We start from the raw sequence: 21,287 nt of genomic DNA, 5'->3' as shown, positions 1-21,287 counted from the left end.
CATGTCACAGCCCCTGTTCCAAAATGCAACTCAACCGCAATCATATATGTGAAGCACAAAAAGGGAGAAACCTCACAGTGCAGTACCATCAGACATTCTTTATTAAAAAAGTATTGCACTTATATGTAGGTGAATGGAATCAAGCAGTACAACAAAAAAATTTTGGCCGCATTAACCAGCCAAAACGCAACTATTTGATGATGTCACACTCTAACTCAATTATTTAAAGGGACAGCACACTATTTATTTATTTTTTAGCATATAACTGCAATAACTTTTTTTGTTATATAATATGCGCCTGGCATTCTGCTTTTAATAGGTTGCAGGCCTATTCACATCAAATTCCATTTACTGCAATTTAACGCTTCATTATATAGTGTTGAGTTTTTTTCAAGAGTTAACGTTCCCAATATATAGGTTTGGTAAAAAAAAGTTATTAATTCCTGTGGGATCAGGTTTGGTAAAAAAAACAAAAACAAAAAAAAAAACTCACCATCCTTTCCTGTGGGATAGTAACACACAAATACAAAATACACTGAAATGCAACAGTGATGGTTTTATAAAATAAACATGTCATTTATATGTAGTGATGTGAATGAAGCTAATTACTTGAATTTTATTTCTGCACTGAGTTTCTGATTCACTGGGGACAACAGGGTTTAATTCGGCCTGGGAGAACCTCTAAAGTGTGAGCAAGAGCTCAATCTGCTAGCAAACTTGATGATCACTGTGGATTCAAGCATTGTAGAGAGACCAGTATTCAGGCAGAATAATGTTTGAGATATAATTAGGTTATAGTAAATGCATATAAAGTCCAAGTATCTCTATCATTTTGATGTCAAAGCTGCTAGTAGGCTGTGTTGTAATTATTATTAAATGCCACAGTGTGAATTGACAATCAGGCTTATGAAGCAAAAGGATCCTATAAAAATGTTGATGTTGGGCCCTGTTAAATGGACCCTGTCACTAACGTAAAAAACTGCAGGTAAAAGCACAGAAACATCAAGTATTTTAAATGCCTAAACCAATGTCAGCAAACACAATCATATACATACAGGGGTCAAGTCCTAGGGAAAAAAGTGTGGGAACTCCCATCCAAGATCCACTCCTCCATGAAAAAAAAAAATGATATGCTCATATGCACAAACACTTCAAAAGTGGCATTTTCCATCCAATTTTTGTATTGTGTGTATGAAGCTTAACTGTTAGTACATAAAGAAAAACAAGCCTCGATAAACATAAATACGGTAATTCTCCAAATAATCAGCATTCATTCAATTGTGCTTCCATGCAAATGTGAACATCATGTTCTGATCTTTATTGGGGAATTTTATTTTGTATATTGAGTGTTTATGTGGTGAGTTTACACTTTTCATTGAACATAGTTTGGATAACATAGGTTAAAACCGAAAGGTCATAAATTAACTGCACATTATCTGGACAGAATGCTTGGGGAGATAGTGATGTGTTCCTGCTTAGGAGATGTATGTTACCTTGGGGGGCTGCAAACTCTGCAGGGCTCCAACACACACTCGCTGCTATTCCAAACCTTCACATATTTCCACATAAACTTCCCTCCTGGCATTAAACTTTGCAAGGTATTGTGCTCAGCTTACCACCCCAAACTGATGTTCCTCCCTCAGCTCACCTCTCTCCCTGCATGTCCTGTGAGCAGAATAGATGTGCTCCTCCTCTGGGTTCTCTCATCATATGGCACTGAAGATAGAGGAGGGGGGGGGGGGGGGGGTTCAGCGGGACACACAGAGCAAGTATGCAGGAGACTGGGGGGGGGGGATGAGGAAACAGAAAATCAGGAGGAGCTGACGGGGAGGAGCGCATCACAAGAGGTCTGACTAAATACAATCTCTTAGCAGCAGGGACCTGATCTACCCATCAGTTGGCTGTGATTGACAGGTAGATCAAAGCGGAATGCTGTCATGGGGCCCCCTACTGGCAATGCCTGAATGGTCAGTCCACCCTTGGTGTGCGGCACTTACTATTGCGAGCTGTGTCGGTGGCTGCTAGTGTAGCACCTGCCACACAGCTTGCATACTTCAAAGTCTTGCAGGACATGGCTGCTAACGGGAACAGAGTTCCTGTTGTGGATAAAGTACAGGAACTCCGTTCCCATGCGTTCCCGCAGGACTTGAGCCCTGTATACATATAGTGTAAAAATTATGTCTAATGTCCACAAAATATGTAATTGAGTGTCCAATCAAAGTGAATGATCAAAAAATGTCATTCACTTTGATTGGACACTCGATTACATATTTTGTGGACGTTACACATAATTGTTACACTATATGTATATGATTGTGTTTGCTGACATTGGTTGATGCACTTTAAGCACTTGCACTTTAAAAATATATTTTTTGAGAGAGCGCAGTTCTAATTCATTAACTTTTAATTAATTCTTTCTTTTTACTCATGTATTTACAATGAGCTGCTCCTATTATCATTAACACTATTATCATCATTATTGAATATTTTTGTCATTTGCACAGGTTAATACCTCCACACATAGACATTTTTATTTTAAGTGCCTACTTGCAGTGTTTTAGCTTTCCATAAACTATGTTGTATTCACTTGCAAAGCGCCTTTGAACGTGTTAAAAAAAATGACTACTCCTGGAAATGCCAATTCCCCAGCATAACCCCCTTTCATTTGTATATCATAGCCCTTTCCTCTTCTTGTAGTGTGTAAATGTGCTGGTTATACCCTCACCTCCCTACATAACTTTCATGCAGCTGCTGGGGGAGGTGCAAAGGGGAATTATATTGATTGTCACTTGAGTCTGCTGGGGCTACTTACATCCAAGATGGCGGCACCTAGCAGCAGTCCTAACCTCCTTACATGTCTACACAAGGGAGGCTTGTACAGGTAAATAGTCAGCATAAAATGTTAAATGTGCACATAATCTTATGGGAAGATTTTTGTTGAAAGAAATATCTGGTGACAGTGTCTCTTTATATATAGTTACAACCTACTGCAGGTTATCTATGCCACATTTAGGCCTACAGTATTAGATATGTATGATATTCTACTCATTGAATTGTTTTACATTTAGTCTTTTCTCTCTGTTTTATTCATAGCTTCAAAAGGGAACTCTGAAGAACAAGAAGTCAGCCCCTAAAATCATTGAGATAGCCGACAAAAGTTTTCGCCAATCTCGAGTTACTCTGGTACCCAGCAATGAAACCAAAGATTACAATTTAACACTGCGATTGAGCGATGTGGATTTTGATGATGCAGGAAGATACACTTGTATTGTGAAAAATAAAAAGGAAAAAGACACACAAAGCAATGCTACAATTTTTCTCACAGTGGTGGACAAGTGTGAGTGTCACAGTATAGTGCTTTATGGTGGGGCAATTGTTTTTTCATTTAACCAGCAGGTTAAACAAAAAAATAAATAAAAATGACCTGATCCCCCATTCACACATTCCATGTGGCTGAGGGAATCACTTCTGCTGTGTTAATGTATTCTGATAGCAGGGAGACTTATTAATACACTGATCAGTTGTTTGGGCAAAACCTGATAGGCTAGTTGTACAGATCAGATGATCAATAGATTAACTTATGTACAACCAGCCTACCCATACATGGATAAAAATTTGACCGGTCCTTGCTGAACTGCCAGAATTTTGATCTGTGTGTGACTGGCCTTAGCTCAGTTAGAGGGCAGATTTTGTAATGTTGTGGACCAGCAAACCTCTTTGTGTGAAATATTGAATCAGGTTAGGGGGTAATAAAAATTACATTTGTCCAACATCATTTTTGAAATGAGCGCAAAGTAGCTGGTAAAATTTAAAATGCTTTTGTGAATTCCCTCTAAGGCTGGATTCACATCTATTTATTTATAGTGTTTTTTGCATTTTGCAGATTTGCACTACAGTCCATTTAAAATGGTTTCATATGGGACACAAAATGAAAAAAGCACTAAAACTGCATAGGTGTGAATCCAACCTTAGAATGCATAGGTGTGAATAAGGCATTATGGGGCCTTTCAAGTACTTGGTAGTGCAGTCATAGTTAGCTTTCTGCATGCTGAGTGGGTAATTTTGTTGCTGTCATACAATGTGATGTCACCAGAATCTTTGGCTACCATGTCAGATGGCAGAGGGCTAGGATCAAGTTCCAGGCTCTGAAACTATCTGGTGCTCTTGAGAACATCTCCTGGTGGGATTGGAAATGAGTAGCACATCATTTCCCAGATTGTGGTCTTTGGAATTTTTGGGCAGGCAAGATTTGACCATTCAGACCATGCCAAAGTGGAGTAGGAGACAGAGTCTGACCAGAGGTCTGGGCAGGTAGCAGGTGAGTATAGTGAACAAGTCAAGGAGAAGGACATGTTGCTAACAGCATAAACTAGAATTAAAGCAGTACTCAATCCAAAAAATGATTCACTACATTGCAGCTTACCAAATTTTAGATGTGGTGGCTCCACCCATTTTCTTTTTTAGGCTTTCATTTATTTTCACCTGTTGATCCTGCTGGTAAGTCTGTTATTTGTCAACTTACTTTAACAATCCAAGCCAGGGCTGGCCAAAGACAACGTGCTGCCTGGGTCCAACAATGATATTCTGCCCCCCCATAAAAAAAATCATGCCACCAAAAGGCCCCCACATCCATTATTTTATATCATGATAATTATATACTTATCAGTGCCCACCAGTGCAGACTGTCATGGTAGGGCCGGCCACCAAATTGAACAAGTACAGTCCAGCAGATACCCCAAGAAAAAGCCTGAGGTAGTGAGTCTCTTGACTTCAGACCACAAAAGGTAAGCAGACTAAGAATTCTTCAACAACTGTATTCTTACACTACACCACTGCATTGTGCACTAAATGAGGACGATCCCAGTGGTCACTACTACTTTGCTAATGCTTTGAAAGAAAAAAACATTATTTCAGTTGGTGTCTTAAAGCACCTTCTCATGCTGAAGGTGATGGAAAATAGAATAATTTGAATTGTAAATCTATCCAGGGGATGCACCACTCAATGCAGATATATGAACATGGTTGCAGAATCAGTGTAATAAAATGCATCAGTTATTCTTGGCTCCTGCAGTAGGGTGCAAGAATTTTTCCTCCCAGAACCTACGTAGTTTTAGCGCAGCTGCTCCTAGAAGGGGATAAGAAGATCATACTATCATACTGCAGAAGGAGATTTAGTGTAAGTGGTTATTTTATGGGTTGTTGGGTTTCTTGTCCCGGTCAGCGATTAAGGTGCTTTCTTTAACTTGGGTTAGTTAAATGTTAAGAGTTAATTTTATGGGATGGTGAAGTGTTAAAACTGAACTATAGTTTGAAGTAAGCTAGAGCTTTTTGCAAATGGGACTTTACATGTTTCTTCTATCAAACAACCTAGCCTTTTACTTTCTGGTGTACAGTGCTGCAGTGAATGTACGAATGTACAGTGCATTGTACACACCCGCCTCATTCCTGTCCTTTTTAAGATTTTGGATGACAGGTAAGATATGTGCAAACTAGTCAGAATTTGCAAGGATTCAGAGAGCCACCAACAGGATCATAATAGGCTCTTGCCAAGGTGGAGGCATGGGGAGGATCTGGTTTTTACTGGAGTCATTGGTGATGCAGTTGAAACCTTAGGTGGGGCTTGTTGGTGGCCATAACCAGCATTACAGACATTCAGGTTTTAGGCAAAAGATGTCTAGCCAGGTGAAGATGGTGCTAAAAGTTAAGACAGGAGTGTTTTGCTAGAGTGCACAGGCTGATGACAGGGCCAGTGATAACCAGAGACAAACCCTAAAACCAGAACAAGAAGAGATGTAGCCAGACAACACAGCAAGGGATGAGATGCAGAAAAGAGTTTAATCGACAGGAAAACAAGACACCTTAAGACTGGCAACTTTAAAAGCGGCACTGGCTTCTCTTCAAGACCTGGACTGATTAGGATACAGTGCATCTGGAAAGTATTCACAGCGCTTCACTTTTTTCACAATTTATTATGTTACAGCCTTTTTCCAAAATGGATTAAATTCATTATTTTACGCAAAATTCTGCAAACAATACCCCATAAATAAATAAAAAATGAAAAAAAAAATCACATGTACAGTAAAGTATTCACAGCCTTTGCACAATACTTTGTTGAAGCACCTTTGGCATCAATTACAGCCTCCAGTCTTTTTGAGTAGGATGCTATGAGCTTGGCACACCTATTTTTTGGCAGTGTCTCCCATTCTTCTTTGCAGGACCTCTCAAGCTCCATCAGGTTGGATGGGGAGCGTCGGTGCACTTTCAGATCTTTCCCAAGATATTCAATCGGTTCAAGTCAGGGTTCTGGCTGGGCCACTCAATGAGTTGTCCTGTAGCCACTGCTTTGTTATTTTGGCTGTGTGCTTAGGGTCATTGTCCTGTTGGAAGCCCCAGTCTGAGGTCCAGAGCCCTCTAGAGCAGGTTTTCATCAAGGATGTCTCTGTACATTGCTGCAGTCATCTTTCCCTCGGTCCTGACTAGTCTCCCAGTTCCTGCCACTGAAAAATATCTCCACAGCATGATTCCACCCCCACAATTCTTCACTGTAGGGATGGTATTGGCCTAGTGATGAGCAGTGCCTGGTTTCCTCCAGACATGACACCTTCCTTTCAGGCCAAAGAGTTCAATCTTTGTTTCATGACACCAGAGATATTTGTTTCTTGTGGTCTGTGAGTCCTTCAGGTGTCTTTTGGCAAACTCCAGATGGGCTGTCATGTGCCTTTTACTTAGGAGTGGCTTCAATTTGGCCACTGTACCATACAGGCCTGAGTGGTGGAGTTCTGCAGAAATGGTTGTTGTTCTGGAAGGTTCTCCTCTCTCCACAGAGATACGCTGGAGCTCTGTCAGAGTGACCATTGGGTTCTTGGTCACCTCCCTGACTAAGGTCCTTCTCCCACCCAATCCCTCCATTTGGCCAGGCGGCCCTCTAGGAAGAGTCCTGGTGGTTCCAAACTTTTTTCATTTACGGGTGATGGAGGCCACTGTGTTCATTGGGACCTTCAATGCTGCAGAAATTTTTGTGTACCCTTCCCCAGATCTGTGCCTTCGATACTATCCTGTCTCGGAGGTCTACACACAATTCCTTGGACTTCATGGCTTGGTTTGTGCTCTGACATGCACTGTTAACTGTGGGGCCTTATATAGACAGGTGTGTGCTTTTCCAAAACATATCCAATCAACTGGATTTACCACAGGTAGGATGACCCGTGGAAACAGGATGCACCTGAGCTCAGTTTTGGGTGTCATGGCAGAGGCTGTGAATACTTGCGAACATGTTATTTTTTTTATTTTTTATTTTTAAGAAATTTGCAAAGTTTTCAAACAAAACTTTTTTCTCCATGTCATTATGGGGTATTGTTTGTAGAATTTTGAGGAAAATAATGAATTTAATCCATTTTGGAATAAGGCTGTAAAATTACAAAATGTGAAAAAAGTAAAGTGCTGTGAATATTTTCCGGATGGACTGTCCATTGATATACAGGTTTGCTCTGCCACACCCCTGCAGGTGGACAGGATGCTTGCGAGAGTTAATACTGGAGGTGAGTCTGTTTTGTGGGTGGATACAGTAGAAAGAGCTGAAGATCTGTGGAACCAGGAAATTCACTTTTAAAAATCACATCAGAGGGGGACACGTCAACAGGCTGTGCCAGAGAGGTTCAATGCACAGCCAGGTTGTGGCATCATTACTGGCAAATTCCATGGGGGGCAAGGTAAAGAAGTCTACACAGTATAATTACTAAAATCAAAACACTTTAATAAATGCACTGTTTGAACATGCGTTTACAACTGATAGTTTCAATAGAAGAAAGATATTCCCAACTTGGGAAAAAACCCTCTCAAATTGTAATAAAAATGGTATTCTGCAGTTTAAGGCCACATTATTGGGAAAGTCATGAAGTTTAAAAATATGAGCTATAAAGAGCTAGGCCAATATATCAGCAGAGGGTAATTTACAGAGGGCAATGAACTGTGTTGGTTTGCTAAAATGGTCAACTACCAATCCAGATCACAGGAAAAAACTTTAGAGAAGAAGTATGGTGTTGTATTGAAATCCTTGTCTTATGTGATCATAGAACACTGGGAATGAGACGCAGGGGTATTATGTACACATTCAAAAACTAGTTATTTATCCTGAATAGAATCATAATCAACATTTTATTATAAATAAATGTTTATTTCATGAATTAGAAAAGAACAAAAGGTAGCAGGGTATCTAAAATTTAGACCCGCCGATCAGTCCCTATGCAGAATACCCTAGTGAACTTGGGCTAAATGTTATTATCAATGGCCACAAGATGGACACTCATTCACAGATGTTATTAAAGCCAGTCAGCTCATGTTTTGTTATAAGTTAATATACAGTGTAATACTGTCCACCTGTAAAGTGGTGTAACAAAGGATCTCCTGCCTGCTTTATGCCCATCAAAAAGATTGGCCCTGGAAATAATGAGGACGTTTTGGATTGATCATGGTAAGATGACAATCTTTTAGTTGTGCCTTCTAGTGCTGAGTTGAAACCAGAAACTCACCTCATCTTATGGCACCATCTGCTACTATGAACAGTGGAGACACAATGTGAAAGATGAGAGTAAAAATATCTTTATTATTTTCCAAGCAGCTATAATCCTTAAAAAAATTGTATTATTACAGTTTTTTTTTTTTAAAGTAAGATTTCAGAATGAATATGCAGACTGGATATGCTTCATTCCAACTCTTAAGTTTATTCACAGATGTTTAATTACACTTTATTACAAAACGCCAATCAGTAAAATTGCTTAATATGAGCAGTTGAAAATAACTGGATGCAATATACACCTCTGATTAAATGCATTTGGAGCTACTAAAGGGACAATGGGATTTATATGCTTTTCCTTAGGTTTATCTTTTTATTTTTCTTTCCAAAGACAGAAAGAATGAAAATATGAGTGCGTATCCATTTACAATAACTCTTTATTCTTGACAGCTTTATTCTTAAATGCAAATAAAATACTTGCTTGGATTGGGAGTGTTATAATACAAGCGCTGTTACATATGTCTGTTTCTTCTACCAGTATTTTTTCTAACATTGGTACTATTTTTCTCCACAGTTGAAGTTGTGGATAACACTTTGACTCTGATTATTGTGGCTGTTGTTGGGGGTGTGATTGGATTGCTCATATTAATCCTTATCATCAAGAAGACAGTTAGTTTCATCATTAACCGGAATCGTGACAAAAAGTGAGTGTGCGCTCTGGGGAGATTGTTGGGAGGCTCATTTTGAACTGTAGCAATAAAGGGGTTTCTTCTGATTCCAGCTAAGCTTTTATAAGAGTGACATCATAAAAACATCTCACCACTTACAAACTTTAAATTCTTATGGTATCCATACATGTCCCTGTAAGGTATCTATGAGCTTGGCTTGCAAACATTTGGCAATGAATAGGCCTTCATGGTCCCCTTTATGGGATAATTCAAAGTTTTTCCATCTGGTGGGTGTCAGGTGTCCACAAATGTTGTCCCTAAAGTCTGTTTTACCACTTGCGTGCTTCTGACACCTATCTGCCAATTAGGAGAGAAAATCCTTTGTTGTAGCAGTGCACTGAAGGATGGAGAGGTAACTCTCTATCATTTTCAGTAAGACATGTGCCCAGGTATAGCTATCCTTAGGTCCAGCTAGACATTTCATAGCAACCTAAAAAAAAAGTGGAGGACTTTGAGTTAAAGCAGAGTTCCACCCAAAAGTGGAACTTCCGCTCATTTGTCTCCTCTCCCCCTCCGGTGCCACAATTGGCACCTTTCGAGGGGGAGGGGGACATATCCTGTTCCCACTTCCAGGAGTCCCGAAGTGGTGGGGCTCCCTCCTCCTCTCCCTGTCGCCGGGCCAATAGGAGAGAGGAGGGGCCTCATGTATGCGCAGTAGGGTTCCCGGCATGAAGCCGTAAGGCTACACTGCCGGGTTACCTGACCCGCAATGGCAGCACCCGACAGTTGATGGAAACATCAGCTGCAGTGCCGACATCACTGGACTCCAGGACAGGTAAGTGTCCTATTGTTAAAAGCCAGCATTTTTTTTTTTTTTTTTGGGGTGGAACACCGCTTTAAAAGTATTTTCATCTATGAAATATTAATTTAAAAGACAAATGTTGCTATAAAAATCAGCATGTAGAGCTAAAAAAAAATTGCACCCCTTTCCTATCGGGTAAATAATGTATTTGCATGTCTATTTTACCATCTAAGAAATTGGAACTATCATAAGCCACACGAGGAACTCTTTTTGCTTCTGAAAGCATTATTGCAATGTCATTCAACACCAATACTTTTGCAAGCAAACAATCTTTTTAGTGAGCATGTTCATTAATGTTCATGTAAAATAAAGATTGGCCGAATGACCCCCCTATTCAGTTCACGGCAGAACATTCGAACATCGTAAAAGTTTGGAACCAAATAACGAAACCCATTAAAATCTTTGGGACCCAAACTGGAAAAATATAAAGTGCTCATTTTAAAGGCATATATGCAAGTAACTGGGCATACAATGGTTATGGGGGTCCGGGTACTGCTCCGGGGGATATGTATAAATAAAACAAAGTTTGTGAAAATATCATTTTTAAATGAGCAGTGATTTACTGATGCTTAAAGTGAAACCATGAAAATGAGAAATAACAATAAAAATGAAAAATTCCTTTAAATATAGTGCCTGGGGGGTCCCCTTAATCTGCCTGTAACGTGGCACATCTGTACAGTGTATAGAGCAGTGATGGCGAACCTTGACACCCCAGATGTTTTGGAACTACATTTCCCATGATGCTCAACAACACTGCAGAGAGGCATGAGCATCATGGGAAATGTAGTTCCAAAACATCTGGGGTGCCGAGGTTCGCCATCACTGGTATAGAGCCTGCTGCAGCAACAATGACATTTATAAAACCAAAAAAATTAAATTTTCCATTCAAGCTTTCGTTATTTTAATGTCTGTATGATGAGGCCACAATTTAGTGCACTCGGAGCAAGATTCGAGATTTTTTGGACAGATTCTGGTGTGTCTTTCGCAGACTTTGGATAGAAGTAACAGGTGCGAATAAATTGGTCTTTGGGTGTCAGTGGGGCCTTCACACTGTAACCCTATACAGGTACTCTTGATGAAAGCAAGAATCGGCCTTGCTGTCAAAAATTGCAATGATATGCACCCAGGGCAGGACTTAGGGTGGTGGGGGCCCCTGGGCTTGAGTCACTTTCGGGCCCTACCTTCCATACATTACAGTATTTATCAGCGTATAACACGTGCCGACGTATAACACGCACCCCAAATTTAGGAGGGAATTTTAAGGAAAAAAAACTTTTAGGAGAGAAGTTTAAGGGAAAAACTTACATTTAAATGCCCATCAATGCAGCCTTATTAGTGTCCATCTGCAGCCTTGCCCATCCTTCTGCAGCCTTGTCCAGTGTCATTTGCAGCCTTGTCATTGCAGTCTTGAAGTTTAAAAATGGTGCCGCCAAGATACAGAGTCCTGTGTATCTCGGTGGCTGTCGGGTCCTCTCGGCAGTGTAACGACATATTTGGTGACCCAACGCAGTTCCCTATGGAAGGGGCGTTCCGTTGCCGCCATCTTTCCACACCCCACACTCGTCCACAGTAAGGATACACTAAGAAGGGGTAAAGCGGACATGTTGTTACACCCACCAGAGTTTTTCATTTTACATGTATTTATAACAGTAAAGTCAATTTATATAGTGAAATACAGGACTTACAACTCCTGACTACTTAGATCTTGAATTTTAAAAGCAGCGGCAACCCTGCTCATCTCACAAGTTTGCTAATCTGACAGAAGTTCGCTGCTTTTAAAATTCAACATCTAAGTAGTCAGACTGAGTTGTAAGTCCTGTATTTTACTATTGTAGACATGTCACTGGAGAAGTGGTTGAGGGGGTGTACATCTCACCTAGGTTGCTACACAGTGTGAGATGGTAAATCCAGGATGGATCAGTTTCTCAGCAGCGATATGCTGCTGAGTTGTTATTTAAATTTTGCCGGGCCTGGGTTTATATGGAATGGCAGGTAGGTTTGGTAGAGGGACCTGTCATTCCACATCCCCCGATCCAGTTCTGGGTTTGGGATCAGGTGAGCTTGGATCCTAATTAGCCTGGGAAGCTAAAGGCTCTGTAGGGTCTGCAGGTGATTGCTTCTCAGCCAGGGAATGAACAATCTGTGTGTTGAAGGAAGCTGCAAGCACAGCCACTGCTGGAGCTAAAACTCACCCTGCGATATCCAGGCGAAAGACGCTGTGTTTGTAAGTGTCAGATAGGTGAGCAGAACCTGTTAGTAAGCGCCCAGCCGGGCTAGGACTTTTATTTTTGTTGTACTTAGAAAGCACGGTGTTGCTGTATATTTTGTTTGCTGGACTGTTTGTACCACGAATAAACGCCAAGATCTGCTTTATCAAATTCCAAGTCTGCTGTGAACTGTGTCCAAACACACCCTACCCCGGGAAGATCCCTTACAATTGGTGGAGGTAGCGGGCAACGCGGTTGCTAGGGGCAACGGTGTGGACAGACTTGGCTACAGCTGCTGATGTCCTGGGTGAAAGCTGCAACTACACTCCAAAAACAGTCCAGCAACATGGAGGAGATGCTGAAGCAGTTTATGCAAGTGAGTTTGCAACAACAGCAGGCTCAAACAGAGGCCAATAGACGACATGAACAGTCCATGGCTGAACAACAGCAGATGATCGCTGCACAACAGCAGGCTCAGATAGAGGCCAATAGACGACATGAACAGTCCATGGCTGCACAACAACAACTTATTGAGCACCTGATAGCAAATCGAGAGGCGCCTGTGGTGATGGGAGCCGCTCCAGAGATTTTTTCTGGGAGAAGGACTGTGCAGAAAGCGCTGCAAAAGATGACTGCTGAGGACGATGTTGAGGCCTATCTAACAGTATTTGAGCGCGTGGCTGAGCGAGAGAAGTTACCAGCCGCTGAGTGGGCAGAGGTAATTGCGCCCTATTTAACAGGTGAACCCCAAAAGGCCTACTATGACCTCAGTGAGCAAGAGGTTAAGGACTATACTCGGCTAAAAGAGGAGATACTTGCCCGACTAGGAGTTACTACTGCAGTCCGTGCCCGGAGGGTACGCAACTGGAGCTACAGTCTGGACAAATCAGCGAGGTCCCAGATGTATGACCTAATCCATTTGGCAAGAAAGTGGTTGGAGCCAGACACTTCTACTCCTGCACAAATCCTAGAGAAGGTCGTGATGGATCGCTACCTCCGAGCCCTTCCTACTGACTTGCAACGCTGGGTGGGACAAGGTGATCCTAAGAATGCAAACGAACTTGTCAACCTTGTGGAGAGGTTCCAGGCGACTGAGGACTACCTCCGTGATGTTCCTGCAGCATCTTCACCTCCCCGGAGCGCCAGATCTGTGCCGTCGGCTGGTAAGAGACTTCCATCTATTGGGGGAGTGTGGAGGGGTGCTGATGGGGGGAAAAGGGCTCAAGTGGTGTCTCAGGGACAAAAGACTGGTGATGGTCCCGGGTGGCTAAGGGGCTCTGAAAAGGACTCCTTGCCAAAGAGACCAGGCCCTATCCAGTGTTGGAGATGCCATGAGGCGGGACACGTGTCGGCCCATTGCCCTCTTACCTCTGAACCCATGGAATGTGACGCTAGCCGGCGTCAGTCGCTATTTGCGGAACCATCTTGTGCTGCAGTTCCTGGACTAGAGACTGAACCGCAAATCTGCGATATTACAATCAATGACTTTCCTGTTAAAGCGTTAATGGACTCAGGAAGCCTTGTAACCTTGGTGCATGCTAGCCTGGTGACTGGGGACTTAGAGTCTAAAAAGCATATGAGCGTTGTGTGTATACATGGTGATACAAAAGTGTACCCTATAGTGCTGGCTAAAGTCGGGACTGAACAAGGCACAGTACAATATGAAGTGGGTGTGGTTAAAAACCTCATGCATAATGTAATATTGGGGCGCGATTTTCCTTTATTCTGGGCTCTCTGGGAAAAAAGAAAAATCCCCAAAAGGAGTGAGGATACCTCTAAGGTGGTTGCCTTGTCCACTGTGAATGATAAAAGTGTGCAGGATGAAAATGATTGTTTTCCTTTGCAGGTCCTGGCTGGGGAGGAGGAGGCTCCTCCCACTGAGCAAAATATACTAGACTTAGAGGTGTCTAGCGATAATTTTGGGACTGCACAATTACAGGACCCCACTCTCAAAAATGCGAGAGAGCAGGTTGCTGTTATGAACGGGGTACCTCAGGAACCAGATGCTGAAAAAAGATTTCCACATTTTTCGGTGACTAATGATCTTTTCTATAGAGTTAATAAGGTTAAGGATGAGATTGTGGAACAGCTTCTGGTACCTAAGCCGTACCGGCGTCAGGTGCTTGACATGGCACATAACCATGTTCTTGGGGGACACTTGGGGACTGACAAAACGCGAGAGAGGGTTCTCCAGAGGTTTTTTTGGCCGGCCATATATGATGACATTAAAAAATACTGTGAGTCGTGCCCCACATGTCAGGTTAGTGCCCCAGTGTCACATTTTCGCAGTCCTTTGGTTTCGCTCCCTATTATAGAGGTGCCTTTTGAGCGTATTGCCATGGATTTAGTGGGTCCCATTGTAAAGTCAGCTAGAGGACACCAGTATATTTTGGTAGTCCTGGATTATGCGACCCGCTATCCTGAGGCTGTACCCTTAAGAAACACTGCATCTAAAACAATTGCACGTGAGTTGTTTTATATGTTCTCTAGGACTGGGATCCCCAAAGAAATCCTAACTGACCAAGGTACGCCGTTTATGTCGAAAGTAATGAAGGAATTATGCAGACTATTTAAAATCTCACACATCCGTACCTCTGTGTACCACCCCCAGACGGACGGATTGGTGGAGAGATTTAATAAAACTTTGAAACATATGTTGAAGAAAGTGGTGGCAAAAGATGGGCGTGACTGGGATCATTTATTACCCTACCTCATGTTTGCTATTAGGGAGGTGCCCCAAGCGTCCACAGGGTTCTCACCATTCGAGTTGGTCTATGGTCATCACCCTAGGGGTCTACTAGACATTGCAAAAGAGACATGGGAGAATGAGTCCACCCCATACAAGAGTGTTATTGAGCATGTAGCACAAATGCAGGACCGTATAGCCACTGTAATGCCCCTGGTAAGGGAACACCTCCAGAGGGCTCAAGAGGCCCAAAGTAGAATTTACAACCGGTCCGCAAGAATCAGGACATTCAACCCAGGCGATAGGGTCCTTATACTAGTCCCCACTGTTGAGAGTAAATTCTTGGCGAAGTGGCAAGGTCCCTATGAAATTGTTGAAAAGGTCAGTGAGGTGAACTACAAGGTGCACCAACCAGGTAGAAGGAAGCCTTTCCAAGTTTATCACATAAACTTGATCAAGCCCTGGAAAGACAGGGAATCCTTGGTGGCGACAAATACTGTTAATAATTTGTCACCACCAATCCCTCCAGTCAAGGTAGGTGATACTCTATCAGTGTCACAGAAACAGGAGGCTCAGGAATTTTTACAGAAAAACAAAAACAAGTTCTCTGACCTCCCAGGGCGTACACACCTCATCCATCATCACATTGAAACTGAGCCTAGAAGCAGAGTAAACCTTAAGCCCTATAGGATACCCGAGGCACGTAGGGAAGCCGTATCTGCCGAGGTAAAACGTATGCTTGCTCTGGGGGTAATTGAGGTGTCACAGAGTGAATGGTCCAGCCCAATTGTGCTAATCCCAAAGCCCAATGGAACTTGGAGGTTCTGTAACGATTTCAGAAAGTTGAATGAGATCTCCAAGTTCGATGCGTATCCTATGCCCAGGGTAGATGAGTTGATTGAGAAGTTGGGTAACGCCAGGTACATAACCACCCTCGATCTCACAAAGGGCTATTGGCAGATTCCACTTTCTGATGAGGCTAAAGAGAAAACTGCTTTCTCCACCCCTGATGGGCTATTCCAGTATGTAGTGATGCCGTTCGGGTTACATGGAGCGCCTGCAACTTTCCAGAGGTTGATGGACTTGATTCTGCGACCACATCGTGATTACTCAGCTGCCTACCTCGATGATGTGGTCATTTTTAGCCCTGATTGGGAAAGTCACCTCTGTAAGGTACAGGCCGTGTTGGATGCCATAAGTGATGCAGGGTTGACCATAAATGCCGAGAAGTGTGCTCTAGCCCTAGAAGAGGCCAAATATCTGGGCTACATTGTTGGAAGAGGATTGGTTAGGCCACAGCTAAATAAAATTGAGGCAATACAGAATTGGCCTAGACCCCTGACAAGGAAACAGGTTAGAGCTTTCCTGGGTATTACGGGTTATTACCGTAGATTTGTGCCGAACTTTGCCTCAGTTGCTGCTCCGCTAACTGACTTGACAAAGGGCGGAAAGACAGCAATGGTCACGTGGACCCCAGAGGCCGAGGAGGCTTTCCAAAGCCTTAAGTCTGCCTTGTGCCAACCACCTGTGTTAGTCACCCCCGATTTCAGGCGAGAATTTCTGGTCCAGACAGATGCCTCTAGCACAGGCTTAGGTGCAGTACTCTCACAAGTAGTGAATGGTGAGGAGCATCCGGTGACGTACTTGAGTAGAAAACTAACCCCGGCCGAGAAAAATTATGCCATTGTGGAGCGAGAATGTTTGGCAGTAAAGTGGGCCCTAGAATCGTTAAAGTATTACTTGCTAGGCAGGAAATTCAAGTTGGTGACAGACCATGCCCCCCTAACATGGATGAAGTTAAACAAGGAGAGAAATGCAAGAGTGACTAGATGGTTTCTCTCCCTACAAAACTTTAATTTCACTGTGGAACACAGGCCAGGGAAATTACAGGCAAATGCTGACGCATTGTCAAGGGTAAGTTGTCTGTGGGGACAAAAGGCTCAGCCCTCCGGTCTGAAAAAGAGGGGGGGGATATGTAGACATGTCACTGGAGAAGTGGTTGAGGGGGTGTACATCTCACCTAGGTTGCTACACAGTGTGAGATGGTAAATCCAGGATGGATCAGTTTCTCAGCAGCGATATGCTGCTGAGTTGTTATTTAAATTTTGCCGGGCCTGGGTTTATATGGAATGGCAGGTAGGTTTGGTAGAGGGACCTGTCATTCCACATCCCCCGATCCAGTTCTGGGTTTGGGATCAGGTGAGCTTGGATCCTAATTAGCCTGGGAAGCTAAAGGCTCTGTAGGGTCTGCAGGTGATTGCTTCTCAGCCAGGGAATGAACAATCTGTGTGTTGAAGGAAGCTGCAAGCACAGCCACTGCTGGAGCTAAAACTCACCCTGCGATATCCAGGCGAAAGACGCTGTGTTTGTAAGTGTCAGATAGGTGAGCAGAACCTGTTAGTAAGCGCCCAGCCGGGCTAGGACTTTTATTTTTGTTGTACTTAGAAAGCACGGTGTTGCTGTATATTTTGTTTGCTGGACTGTTTGTACCACGAATAAACGCCAAGATCTGCTTTATCAAATTCCAAGTCTGCTGTGAACTGTGTCCAAACACACCCTACCCCGGGAAGATCCCTTACACTATATACTAACTTTAATGTTATAAATACGTCTAAAATGCAAAACTCCGGTGGGTGTAACAACATGTCTGCTTTACCCCTTCTTAGTGTATCCTTAATGTGGACGAGTCAAGAGCCCCCCAACATCAGAAATCAGGAGTTTTGACCCTCCCTTGCACCTGTAGGGGCTGGGCTCAGCCCTTCCTTCTCTGAGCTGGCCGCACAGCTGTCAGCTAATTGCCAGCTCCTATCTCTCCACAGTGACTGACCTGTTGATGATATCCTGCTTGTCAGTCCTGCTTACTTAAGCCGTCCAGCCCAGATGATCTCTGCCTTCACCTTGGTCAACATCAGAGAGACTTTCACCTGCACTCCTGTTAAAGACTTGCTTGGCTGACATTCCTTCTGACTCCAGATCCTGCTTGCTGTTCCACTACGCTGATTCCGGGCTTCCTGACTTTCTGGCTGGTCTGACTATCCGTTCCGGTTACCGAACTTTGGCTATGTTTTGACTACGTTTGTTCTATTTATTTTTATTATTAAACAAGTGTGATTTAACTCTACTTCTGTTTCAGTTTCTGACAGTAGGCAAAGGCCATGAATTCAGAAGATGCAGTCAATCCACTGGTTGGTAATATTTTTTCCAGATTGGATGAGCAGGATCAGTTTGCCATGGCGTTACCAATGATCGCGAGTCGCATGGCTCACCTGGCTGCTACTGTAAAACCTGTGTTGCAGGCCATCCCTGCTGCTGCTCCAGTCTCTGTGCAGGCACCCACCTTGAGTATTACCTCTAAGAGTTATGTCTGGTTCTGTTGCGCTTCCCCAGTGATTTGGGGGCGATCCAGTCCAATGCAGAGGGTTTGTCAACCAGGTTGAGATATACTTTGTGATGCTGCCCTAAGCGTTTGCCATGGACAGAAGCAAACTAAGTTTCGTGATATCTTTGCTCTCTGAGAGAGCTTTGGCCTGGGCAAACCCACTATGGGAGATGCAAAAACCCATTGTCCTGAGTTACCCAGAGAAAGTTTTAGAAGTCGTACAGTGGCCCCGACCCATGGATTTATGTCCTCTGCAGAGTTTTCATGGGTTTGCCAACTATTATCGGCAATTTATATGTAACTTCTTGTCTCTGGTCAAGCCCCTGACTGATATAACCAGAAAGGATGGTAACCCACATAGTTGGTCTCTGGAGTCCATTAAGGCCTTTGAGAGTCTCAAGGCTGCTTTGTTTCTGCTTCTGTGTTGGCACATCCTGATCCTACCTTACCTTTTATCCTTGAGGTTAATACTCCTGAGACTGGAGTTGGCACCCTTCTGTCTCAACGTCCTACCTCTGAGAGCACTATGCATCCTTTTGACTACTTTTCCAAGAAATTGTCACCTGCGGAGTGCAATTACGAGATTGGAGACAGATAGCTGTTAGCAATCATTTTAGCCCTGAAAGAATGGAGACATCTCCTCGAAGGTACCACTGTGCCGGTTCTCATTATTACTTACCATAAGAATCTCACATTCTTGTCTGAGGCTAAACACCTCTCTCCCAGAAGAGCACGATGGGCTCTTTTCTTGTCAAGTCTCAATTATATTGTCTCATTCTTACCCGGTACTAAGAATGTAAGGGCTGGCACTTTGTCATGACAATTTTCCTCCACTTCCAAGATGGCATCGGTTTCGGTTCCTGTGATTCCCCCTGATCGTATTCTGGTTACGATTCACACCAGTCTCACTTCTCATTTTTGCCGCTCAGGTCCACGCTGCTCCTTAGAAACCTTGTGATCGCTGCTTTGTCCCAGAGAGTCTCCATACTGCCGTGCTCCAGAATTACCATTCTCCCAAGGTTGCTGGCCACCCTGGGAAGAATCAACTCTTTTGGGCCATTTTCCAACAATTCTGTTGGCCTAGTCTACGCGCTGATGTAACAGCCTTTTCTGCCTGTTCTGTGTTTGCTCAGTAAGACTCCACGACACTTTCCAGTGGGCCTACTACAACCCTTACCCAATGGAGAGAGGCCCTGGACACACCTGTCTATGAATTTCATTGTAGAGTTACCCAACTCCCAGGGCAACACAGTTATCCTTATGGTGGTTGACCGGTTCTCGAAAATGTCTCATTGTATTCCACTTCAGAAGTTGCCCACTTCTAAGGAACTGGCTTCCATTTTTGCTTGGGAGATCCTTCGCTTACATGGGCTACCCAAGGTGATCATCTCGGACAGGGGTAGTTTGTGTCCTAGTTCTGGCGAGCCTTTTGTGCACAGTTTAGTACTTGGTGCATTTCCCGCATTGCTATATTTCTGCCCATCTTAACAACTGGTCAGACCTCTTACCGTGGACAGAGTTTGCTCACAATAGTGCCTTGAATTCTGCTTCCCAATTGTCCCCGTTATGGCGAACTATGGCTTCGCACCTGCCATGTTGCCTGACTCTTTTGTTCTGCAGAGTATTCCTGTGTTAGAGGAGCATCTCCGTGGTATCGTTCCACTTGGGCCCAAGTCCAGCAGGCTTTGTGACATGCTAATGATAGGTACAGACTCCATGCTGACCGCTGACACCTGCCTACACCTTCCTACCAGGCTGGGGACAGGGTCTGGCTGTCATCTCGCAACCTCTGACTTCGTGTTCCCTCTCTGAAGTTTGCACCTTGGTTTATTCGGCCTTTCCGTATTTTCCACAGAATTAACCCAGTGGGTTACACGTTAGACCTTCCTTCTAATATGCATATCTGAAATGTATTTCATGTTTCCTTATTTAATCCTTTGGTCTGCAACCGCTTTACCACCTCGGTGCCAGGTCCTCACCCCGTACTGGTTGAGAACCATGAGGAATATGAAGTACAGTCCATTGTTGACATAGGTTCTGTCTTGCATACAGTACCTGGTGCATTGGAAAGTAGGTGCTGCAGCTGCAGTTAGAGGAGCAGGATCTGTAGGAGGAGTTCAATCCTCTGGACGGGAGGGCAGAGACGAGCCTCTCCATGGCTGCATAAGGGGGGTATCATGGCTGCAGGAGAGGTGCGAGGGCCACATGAAATGGCCTGGATGGCCGGATTCAGCCCGCAGGCTTTGTGCTTGACAAGTGCTATACAGGTACTCTTAATGAAAGCAAGAATTGGCCTTGCTGTCAAAAATTGCAATGATATGCACCGGGCAAACAGGTGCAGAAAAATTGGACTTTGGGTGTTGGTGGTGCTTTCACACCATAACCCTATAGAAGTGCTCTTGATGAAAGCAAGAATTTACCTTGCTGTCAAAAATTTTATTGGGTGTTAATTGTGAAAAATTGGTCCTTGGGTATTAATTGTGCCCATGAAACTTACACCAAAAAATTTCTTCCAGATGAAATCAACACCCACAGGCAGCCTAGATAGTCTTTCAGAGATTCAAGATTAGAAAGCACTTAATCAACAAAATCAGCATCAGGGGCTTTATAGCTTCTGCTAATCCAGGACTGATTCATCTTGATAAATGTCAGGCAGTCCATGGAGTTGTGGACAGATGCGCTCTCTTATCTGTCACAAAACCTCCGGCAGCACTAAATGCATGTTCAGAAAGCACACTGGATGCAGGGCAGCCCAGCAGCTCTATTGCATACTGGGCAAGTTCTGGCCAGTGGTCTATTTTCATGACCCAGTAGCCCAGTGGATTGTTACCTGGAAAGCTCTCCATATCTGTTTTCACCCCTAGATAATCTCCCACCATATGCTGAGGCTGCCCATGGTATGTGGAAGCTGGCAGCCCTGGGCGCCGAGGACTAAAAAAATTAGCATTTTGCATCACTGAGGCGGCCCCCTTT

General features: G+C 43.6%; 1 protein-coding gene across 3 annotated transcripts in view; it reads left to right on the top strand.

Annotated features, from left to right (window-relative positions):
- SCN4B (sodium voltage-gated channel beta subunit 4) overlaps positions 1-21,287 on the top strand; it is a 127,356-nt gene that overhangs the window by 96,840 nt on the left and 9,229 nt on the right. For all 3 annotated transcript variants that reach the window (XM_077456870.1, XM_077456868.1, XM_077456869.1), the window contains exons 4-5: positions 3,094-3,337; positions 9,087-9,216. In XM_077456870.1, the coding sequence (XP_077312996.1) occupies positions 3,094-3,337; positions 9,087-9,216 (374 nt within the window). The remainder of the gene's footprint in view (positions 1-3,093; positions 3,338-9,086; positions 9,217-21,287) is intronic.

The sequence above is a fragment of the Lithobates pipiens genome, unplaced genomic scaffold (genome assembly GCF_037356315.1).
Source record: "Lithobates pipiens isolate NorthernLeopardFrog02 unplaced genomic scaffold, aLitPip1_a1.2 Scaffold_27, whole genome shotgun sequence".
NCBI classification, from domain to species: Eukaryota; Metazoa; Chordata; class Amphibia; order Anura; family Ranidae; genus Lithobates; species Lithobates pipiens.
Note: the sequence above shows the minus strand (reverse complement) of the source record. Positions and strands in the feature narration are given on the sequence as shown.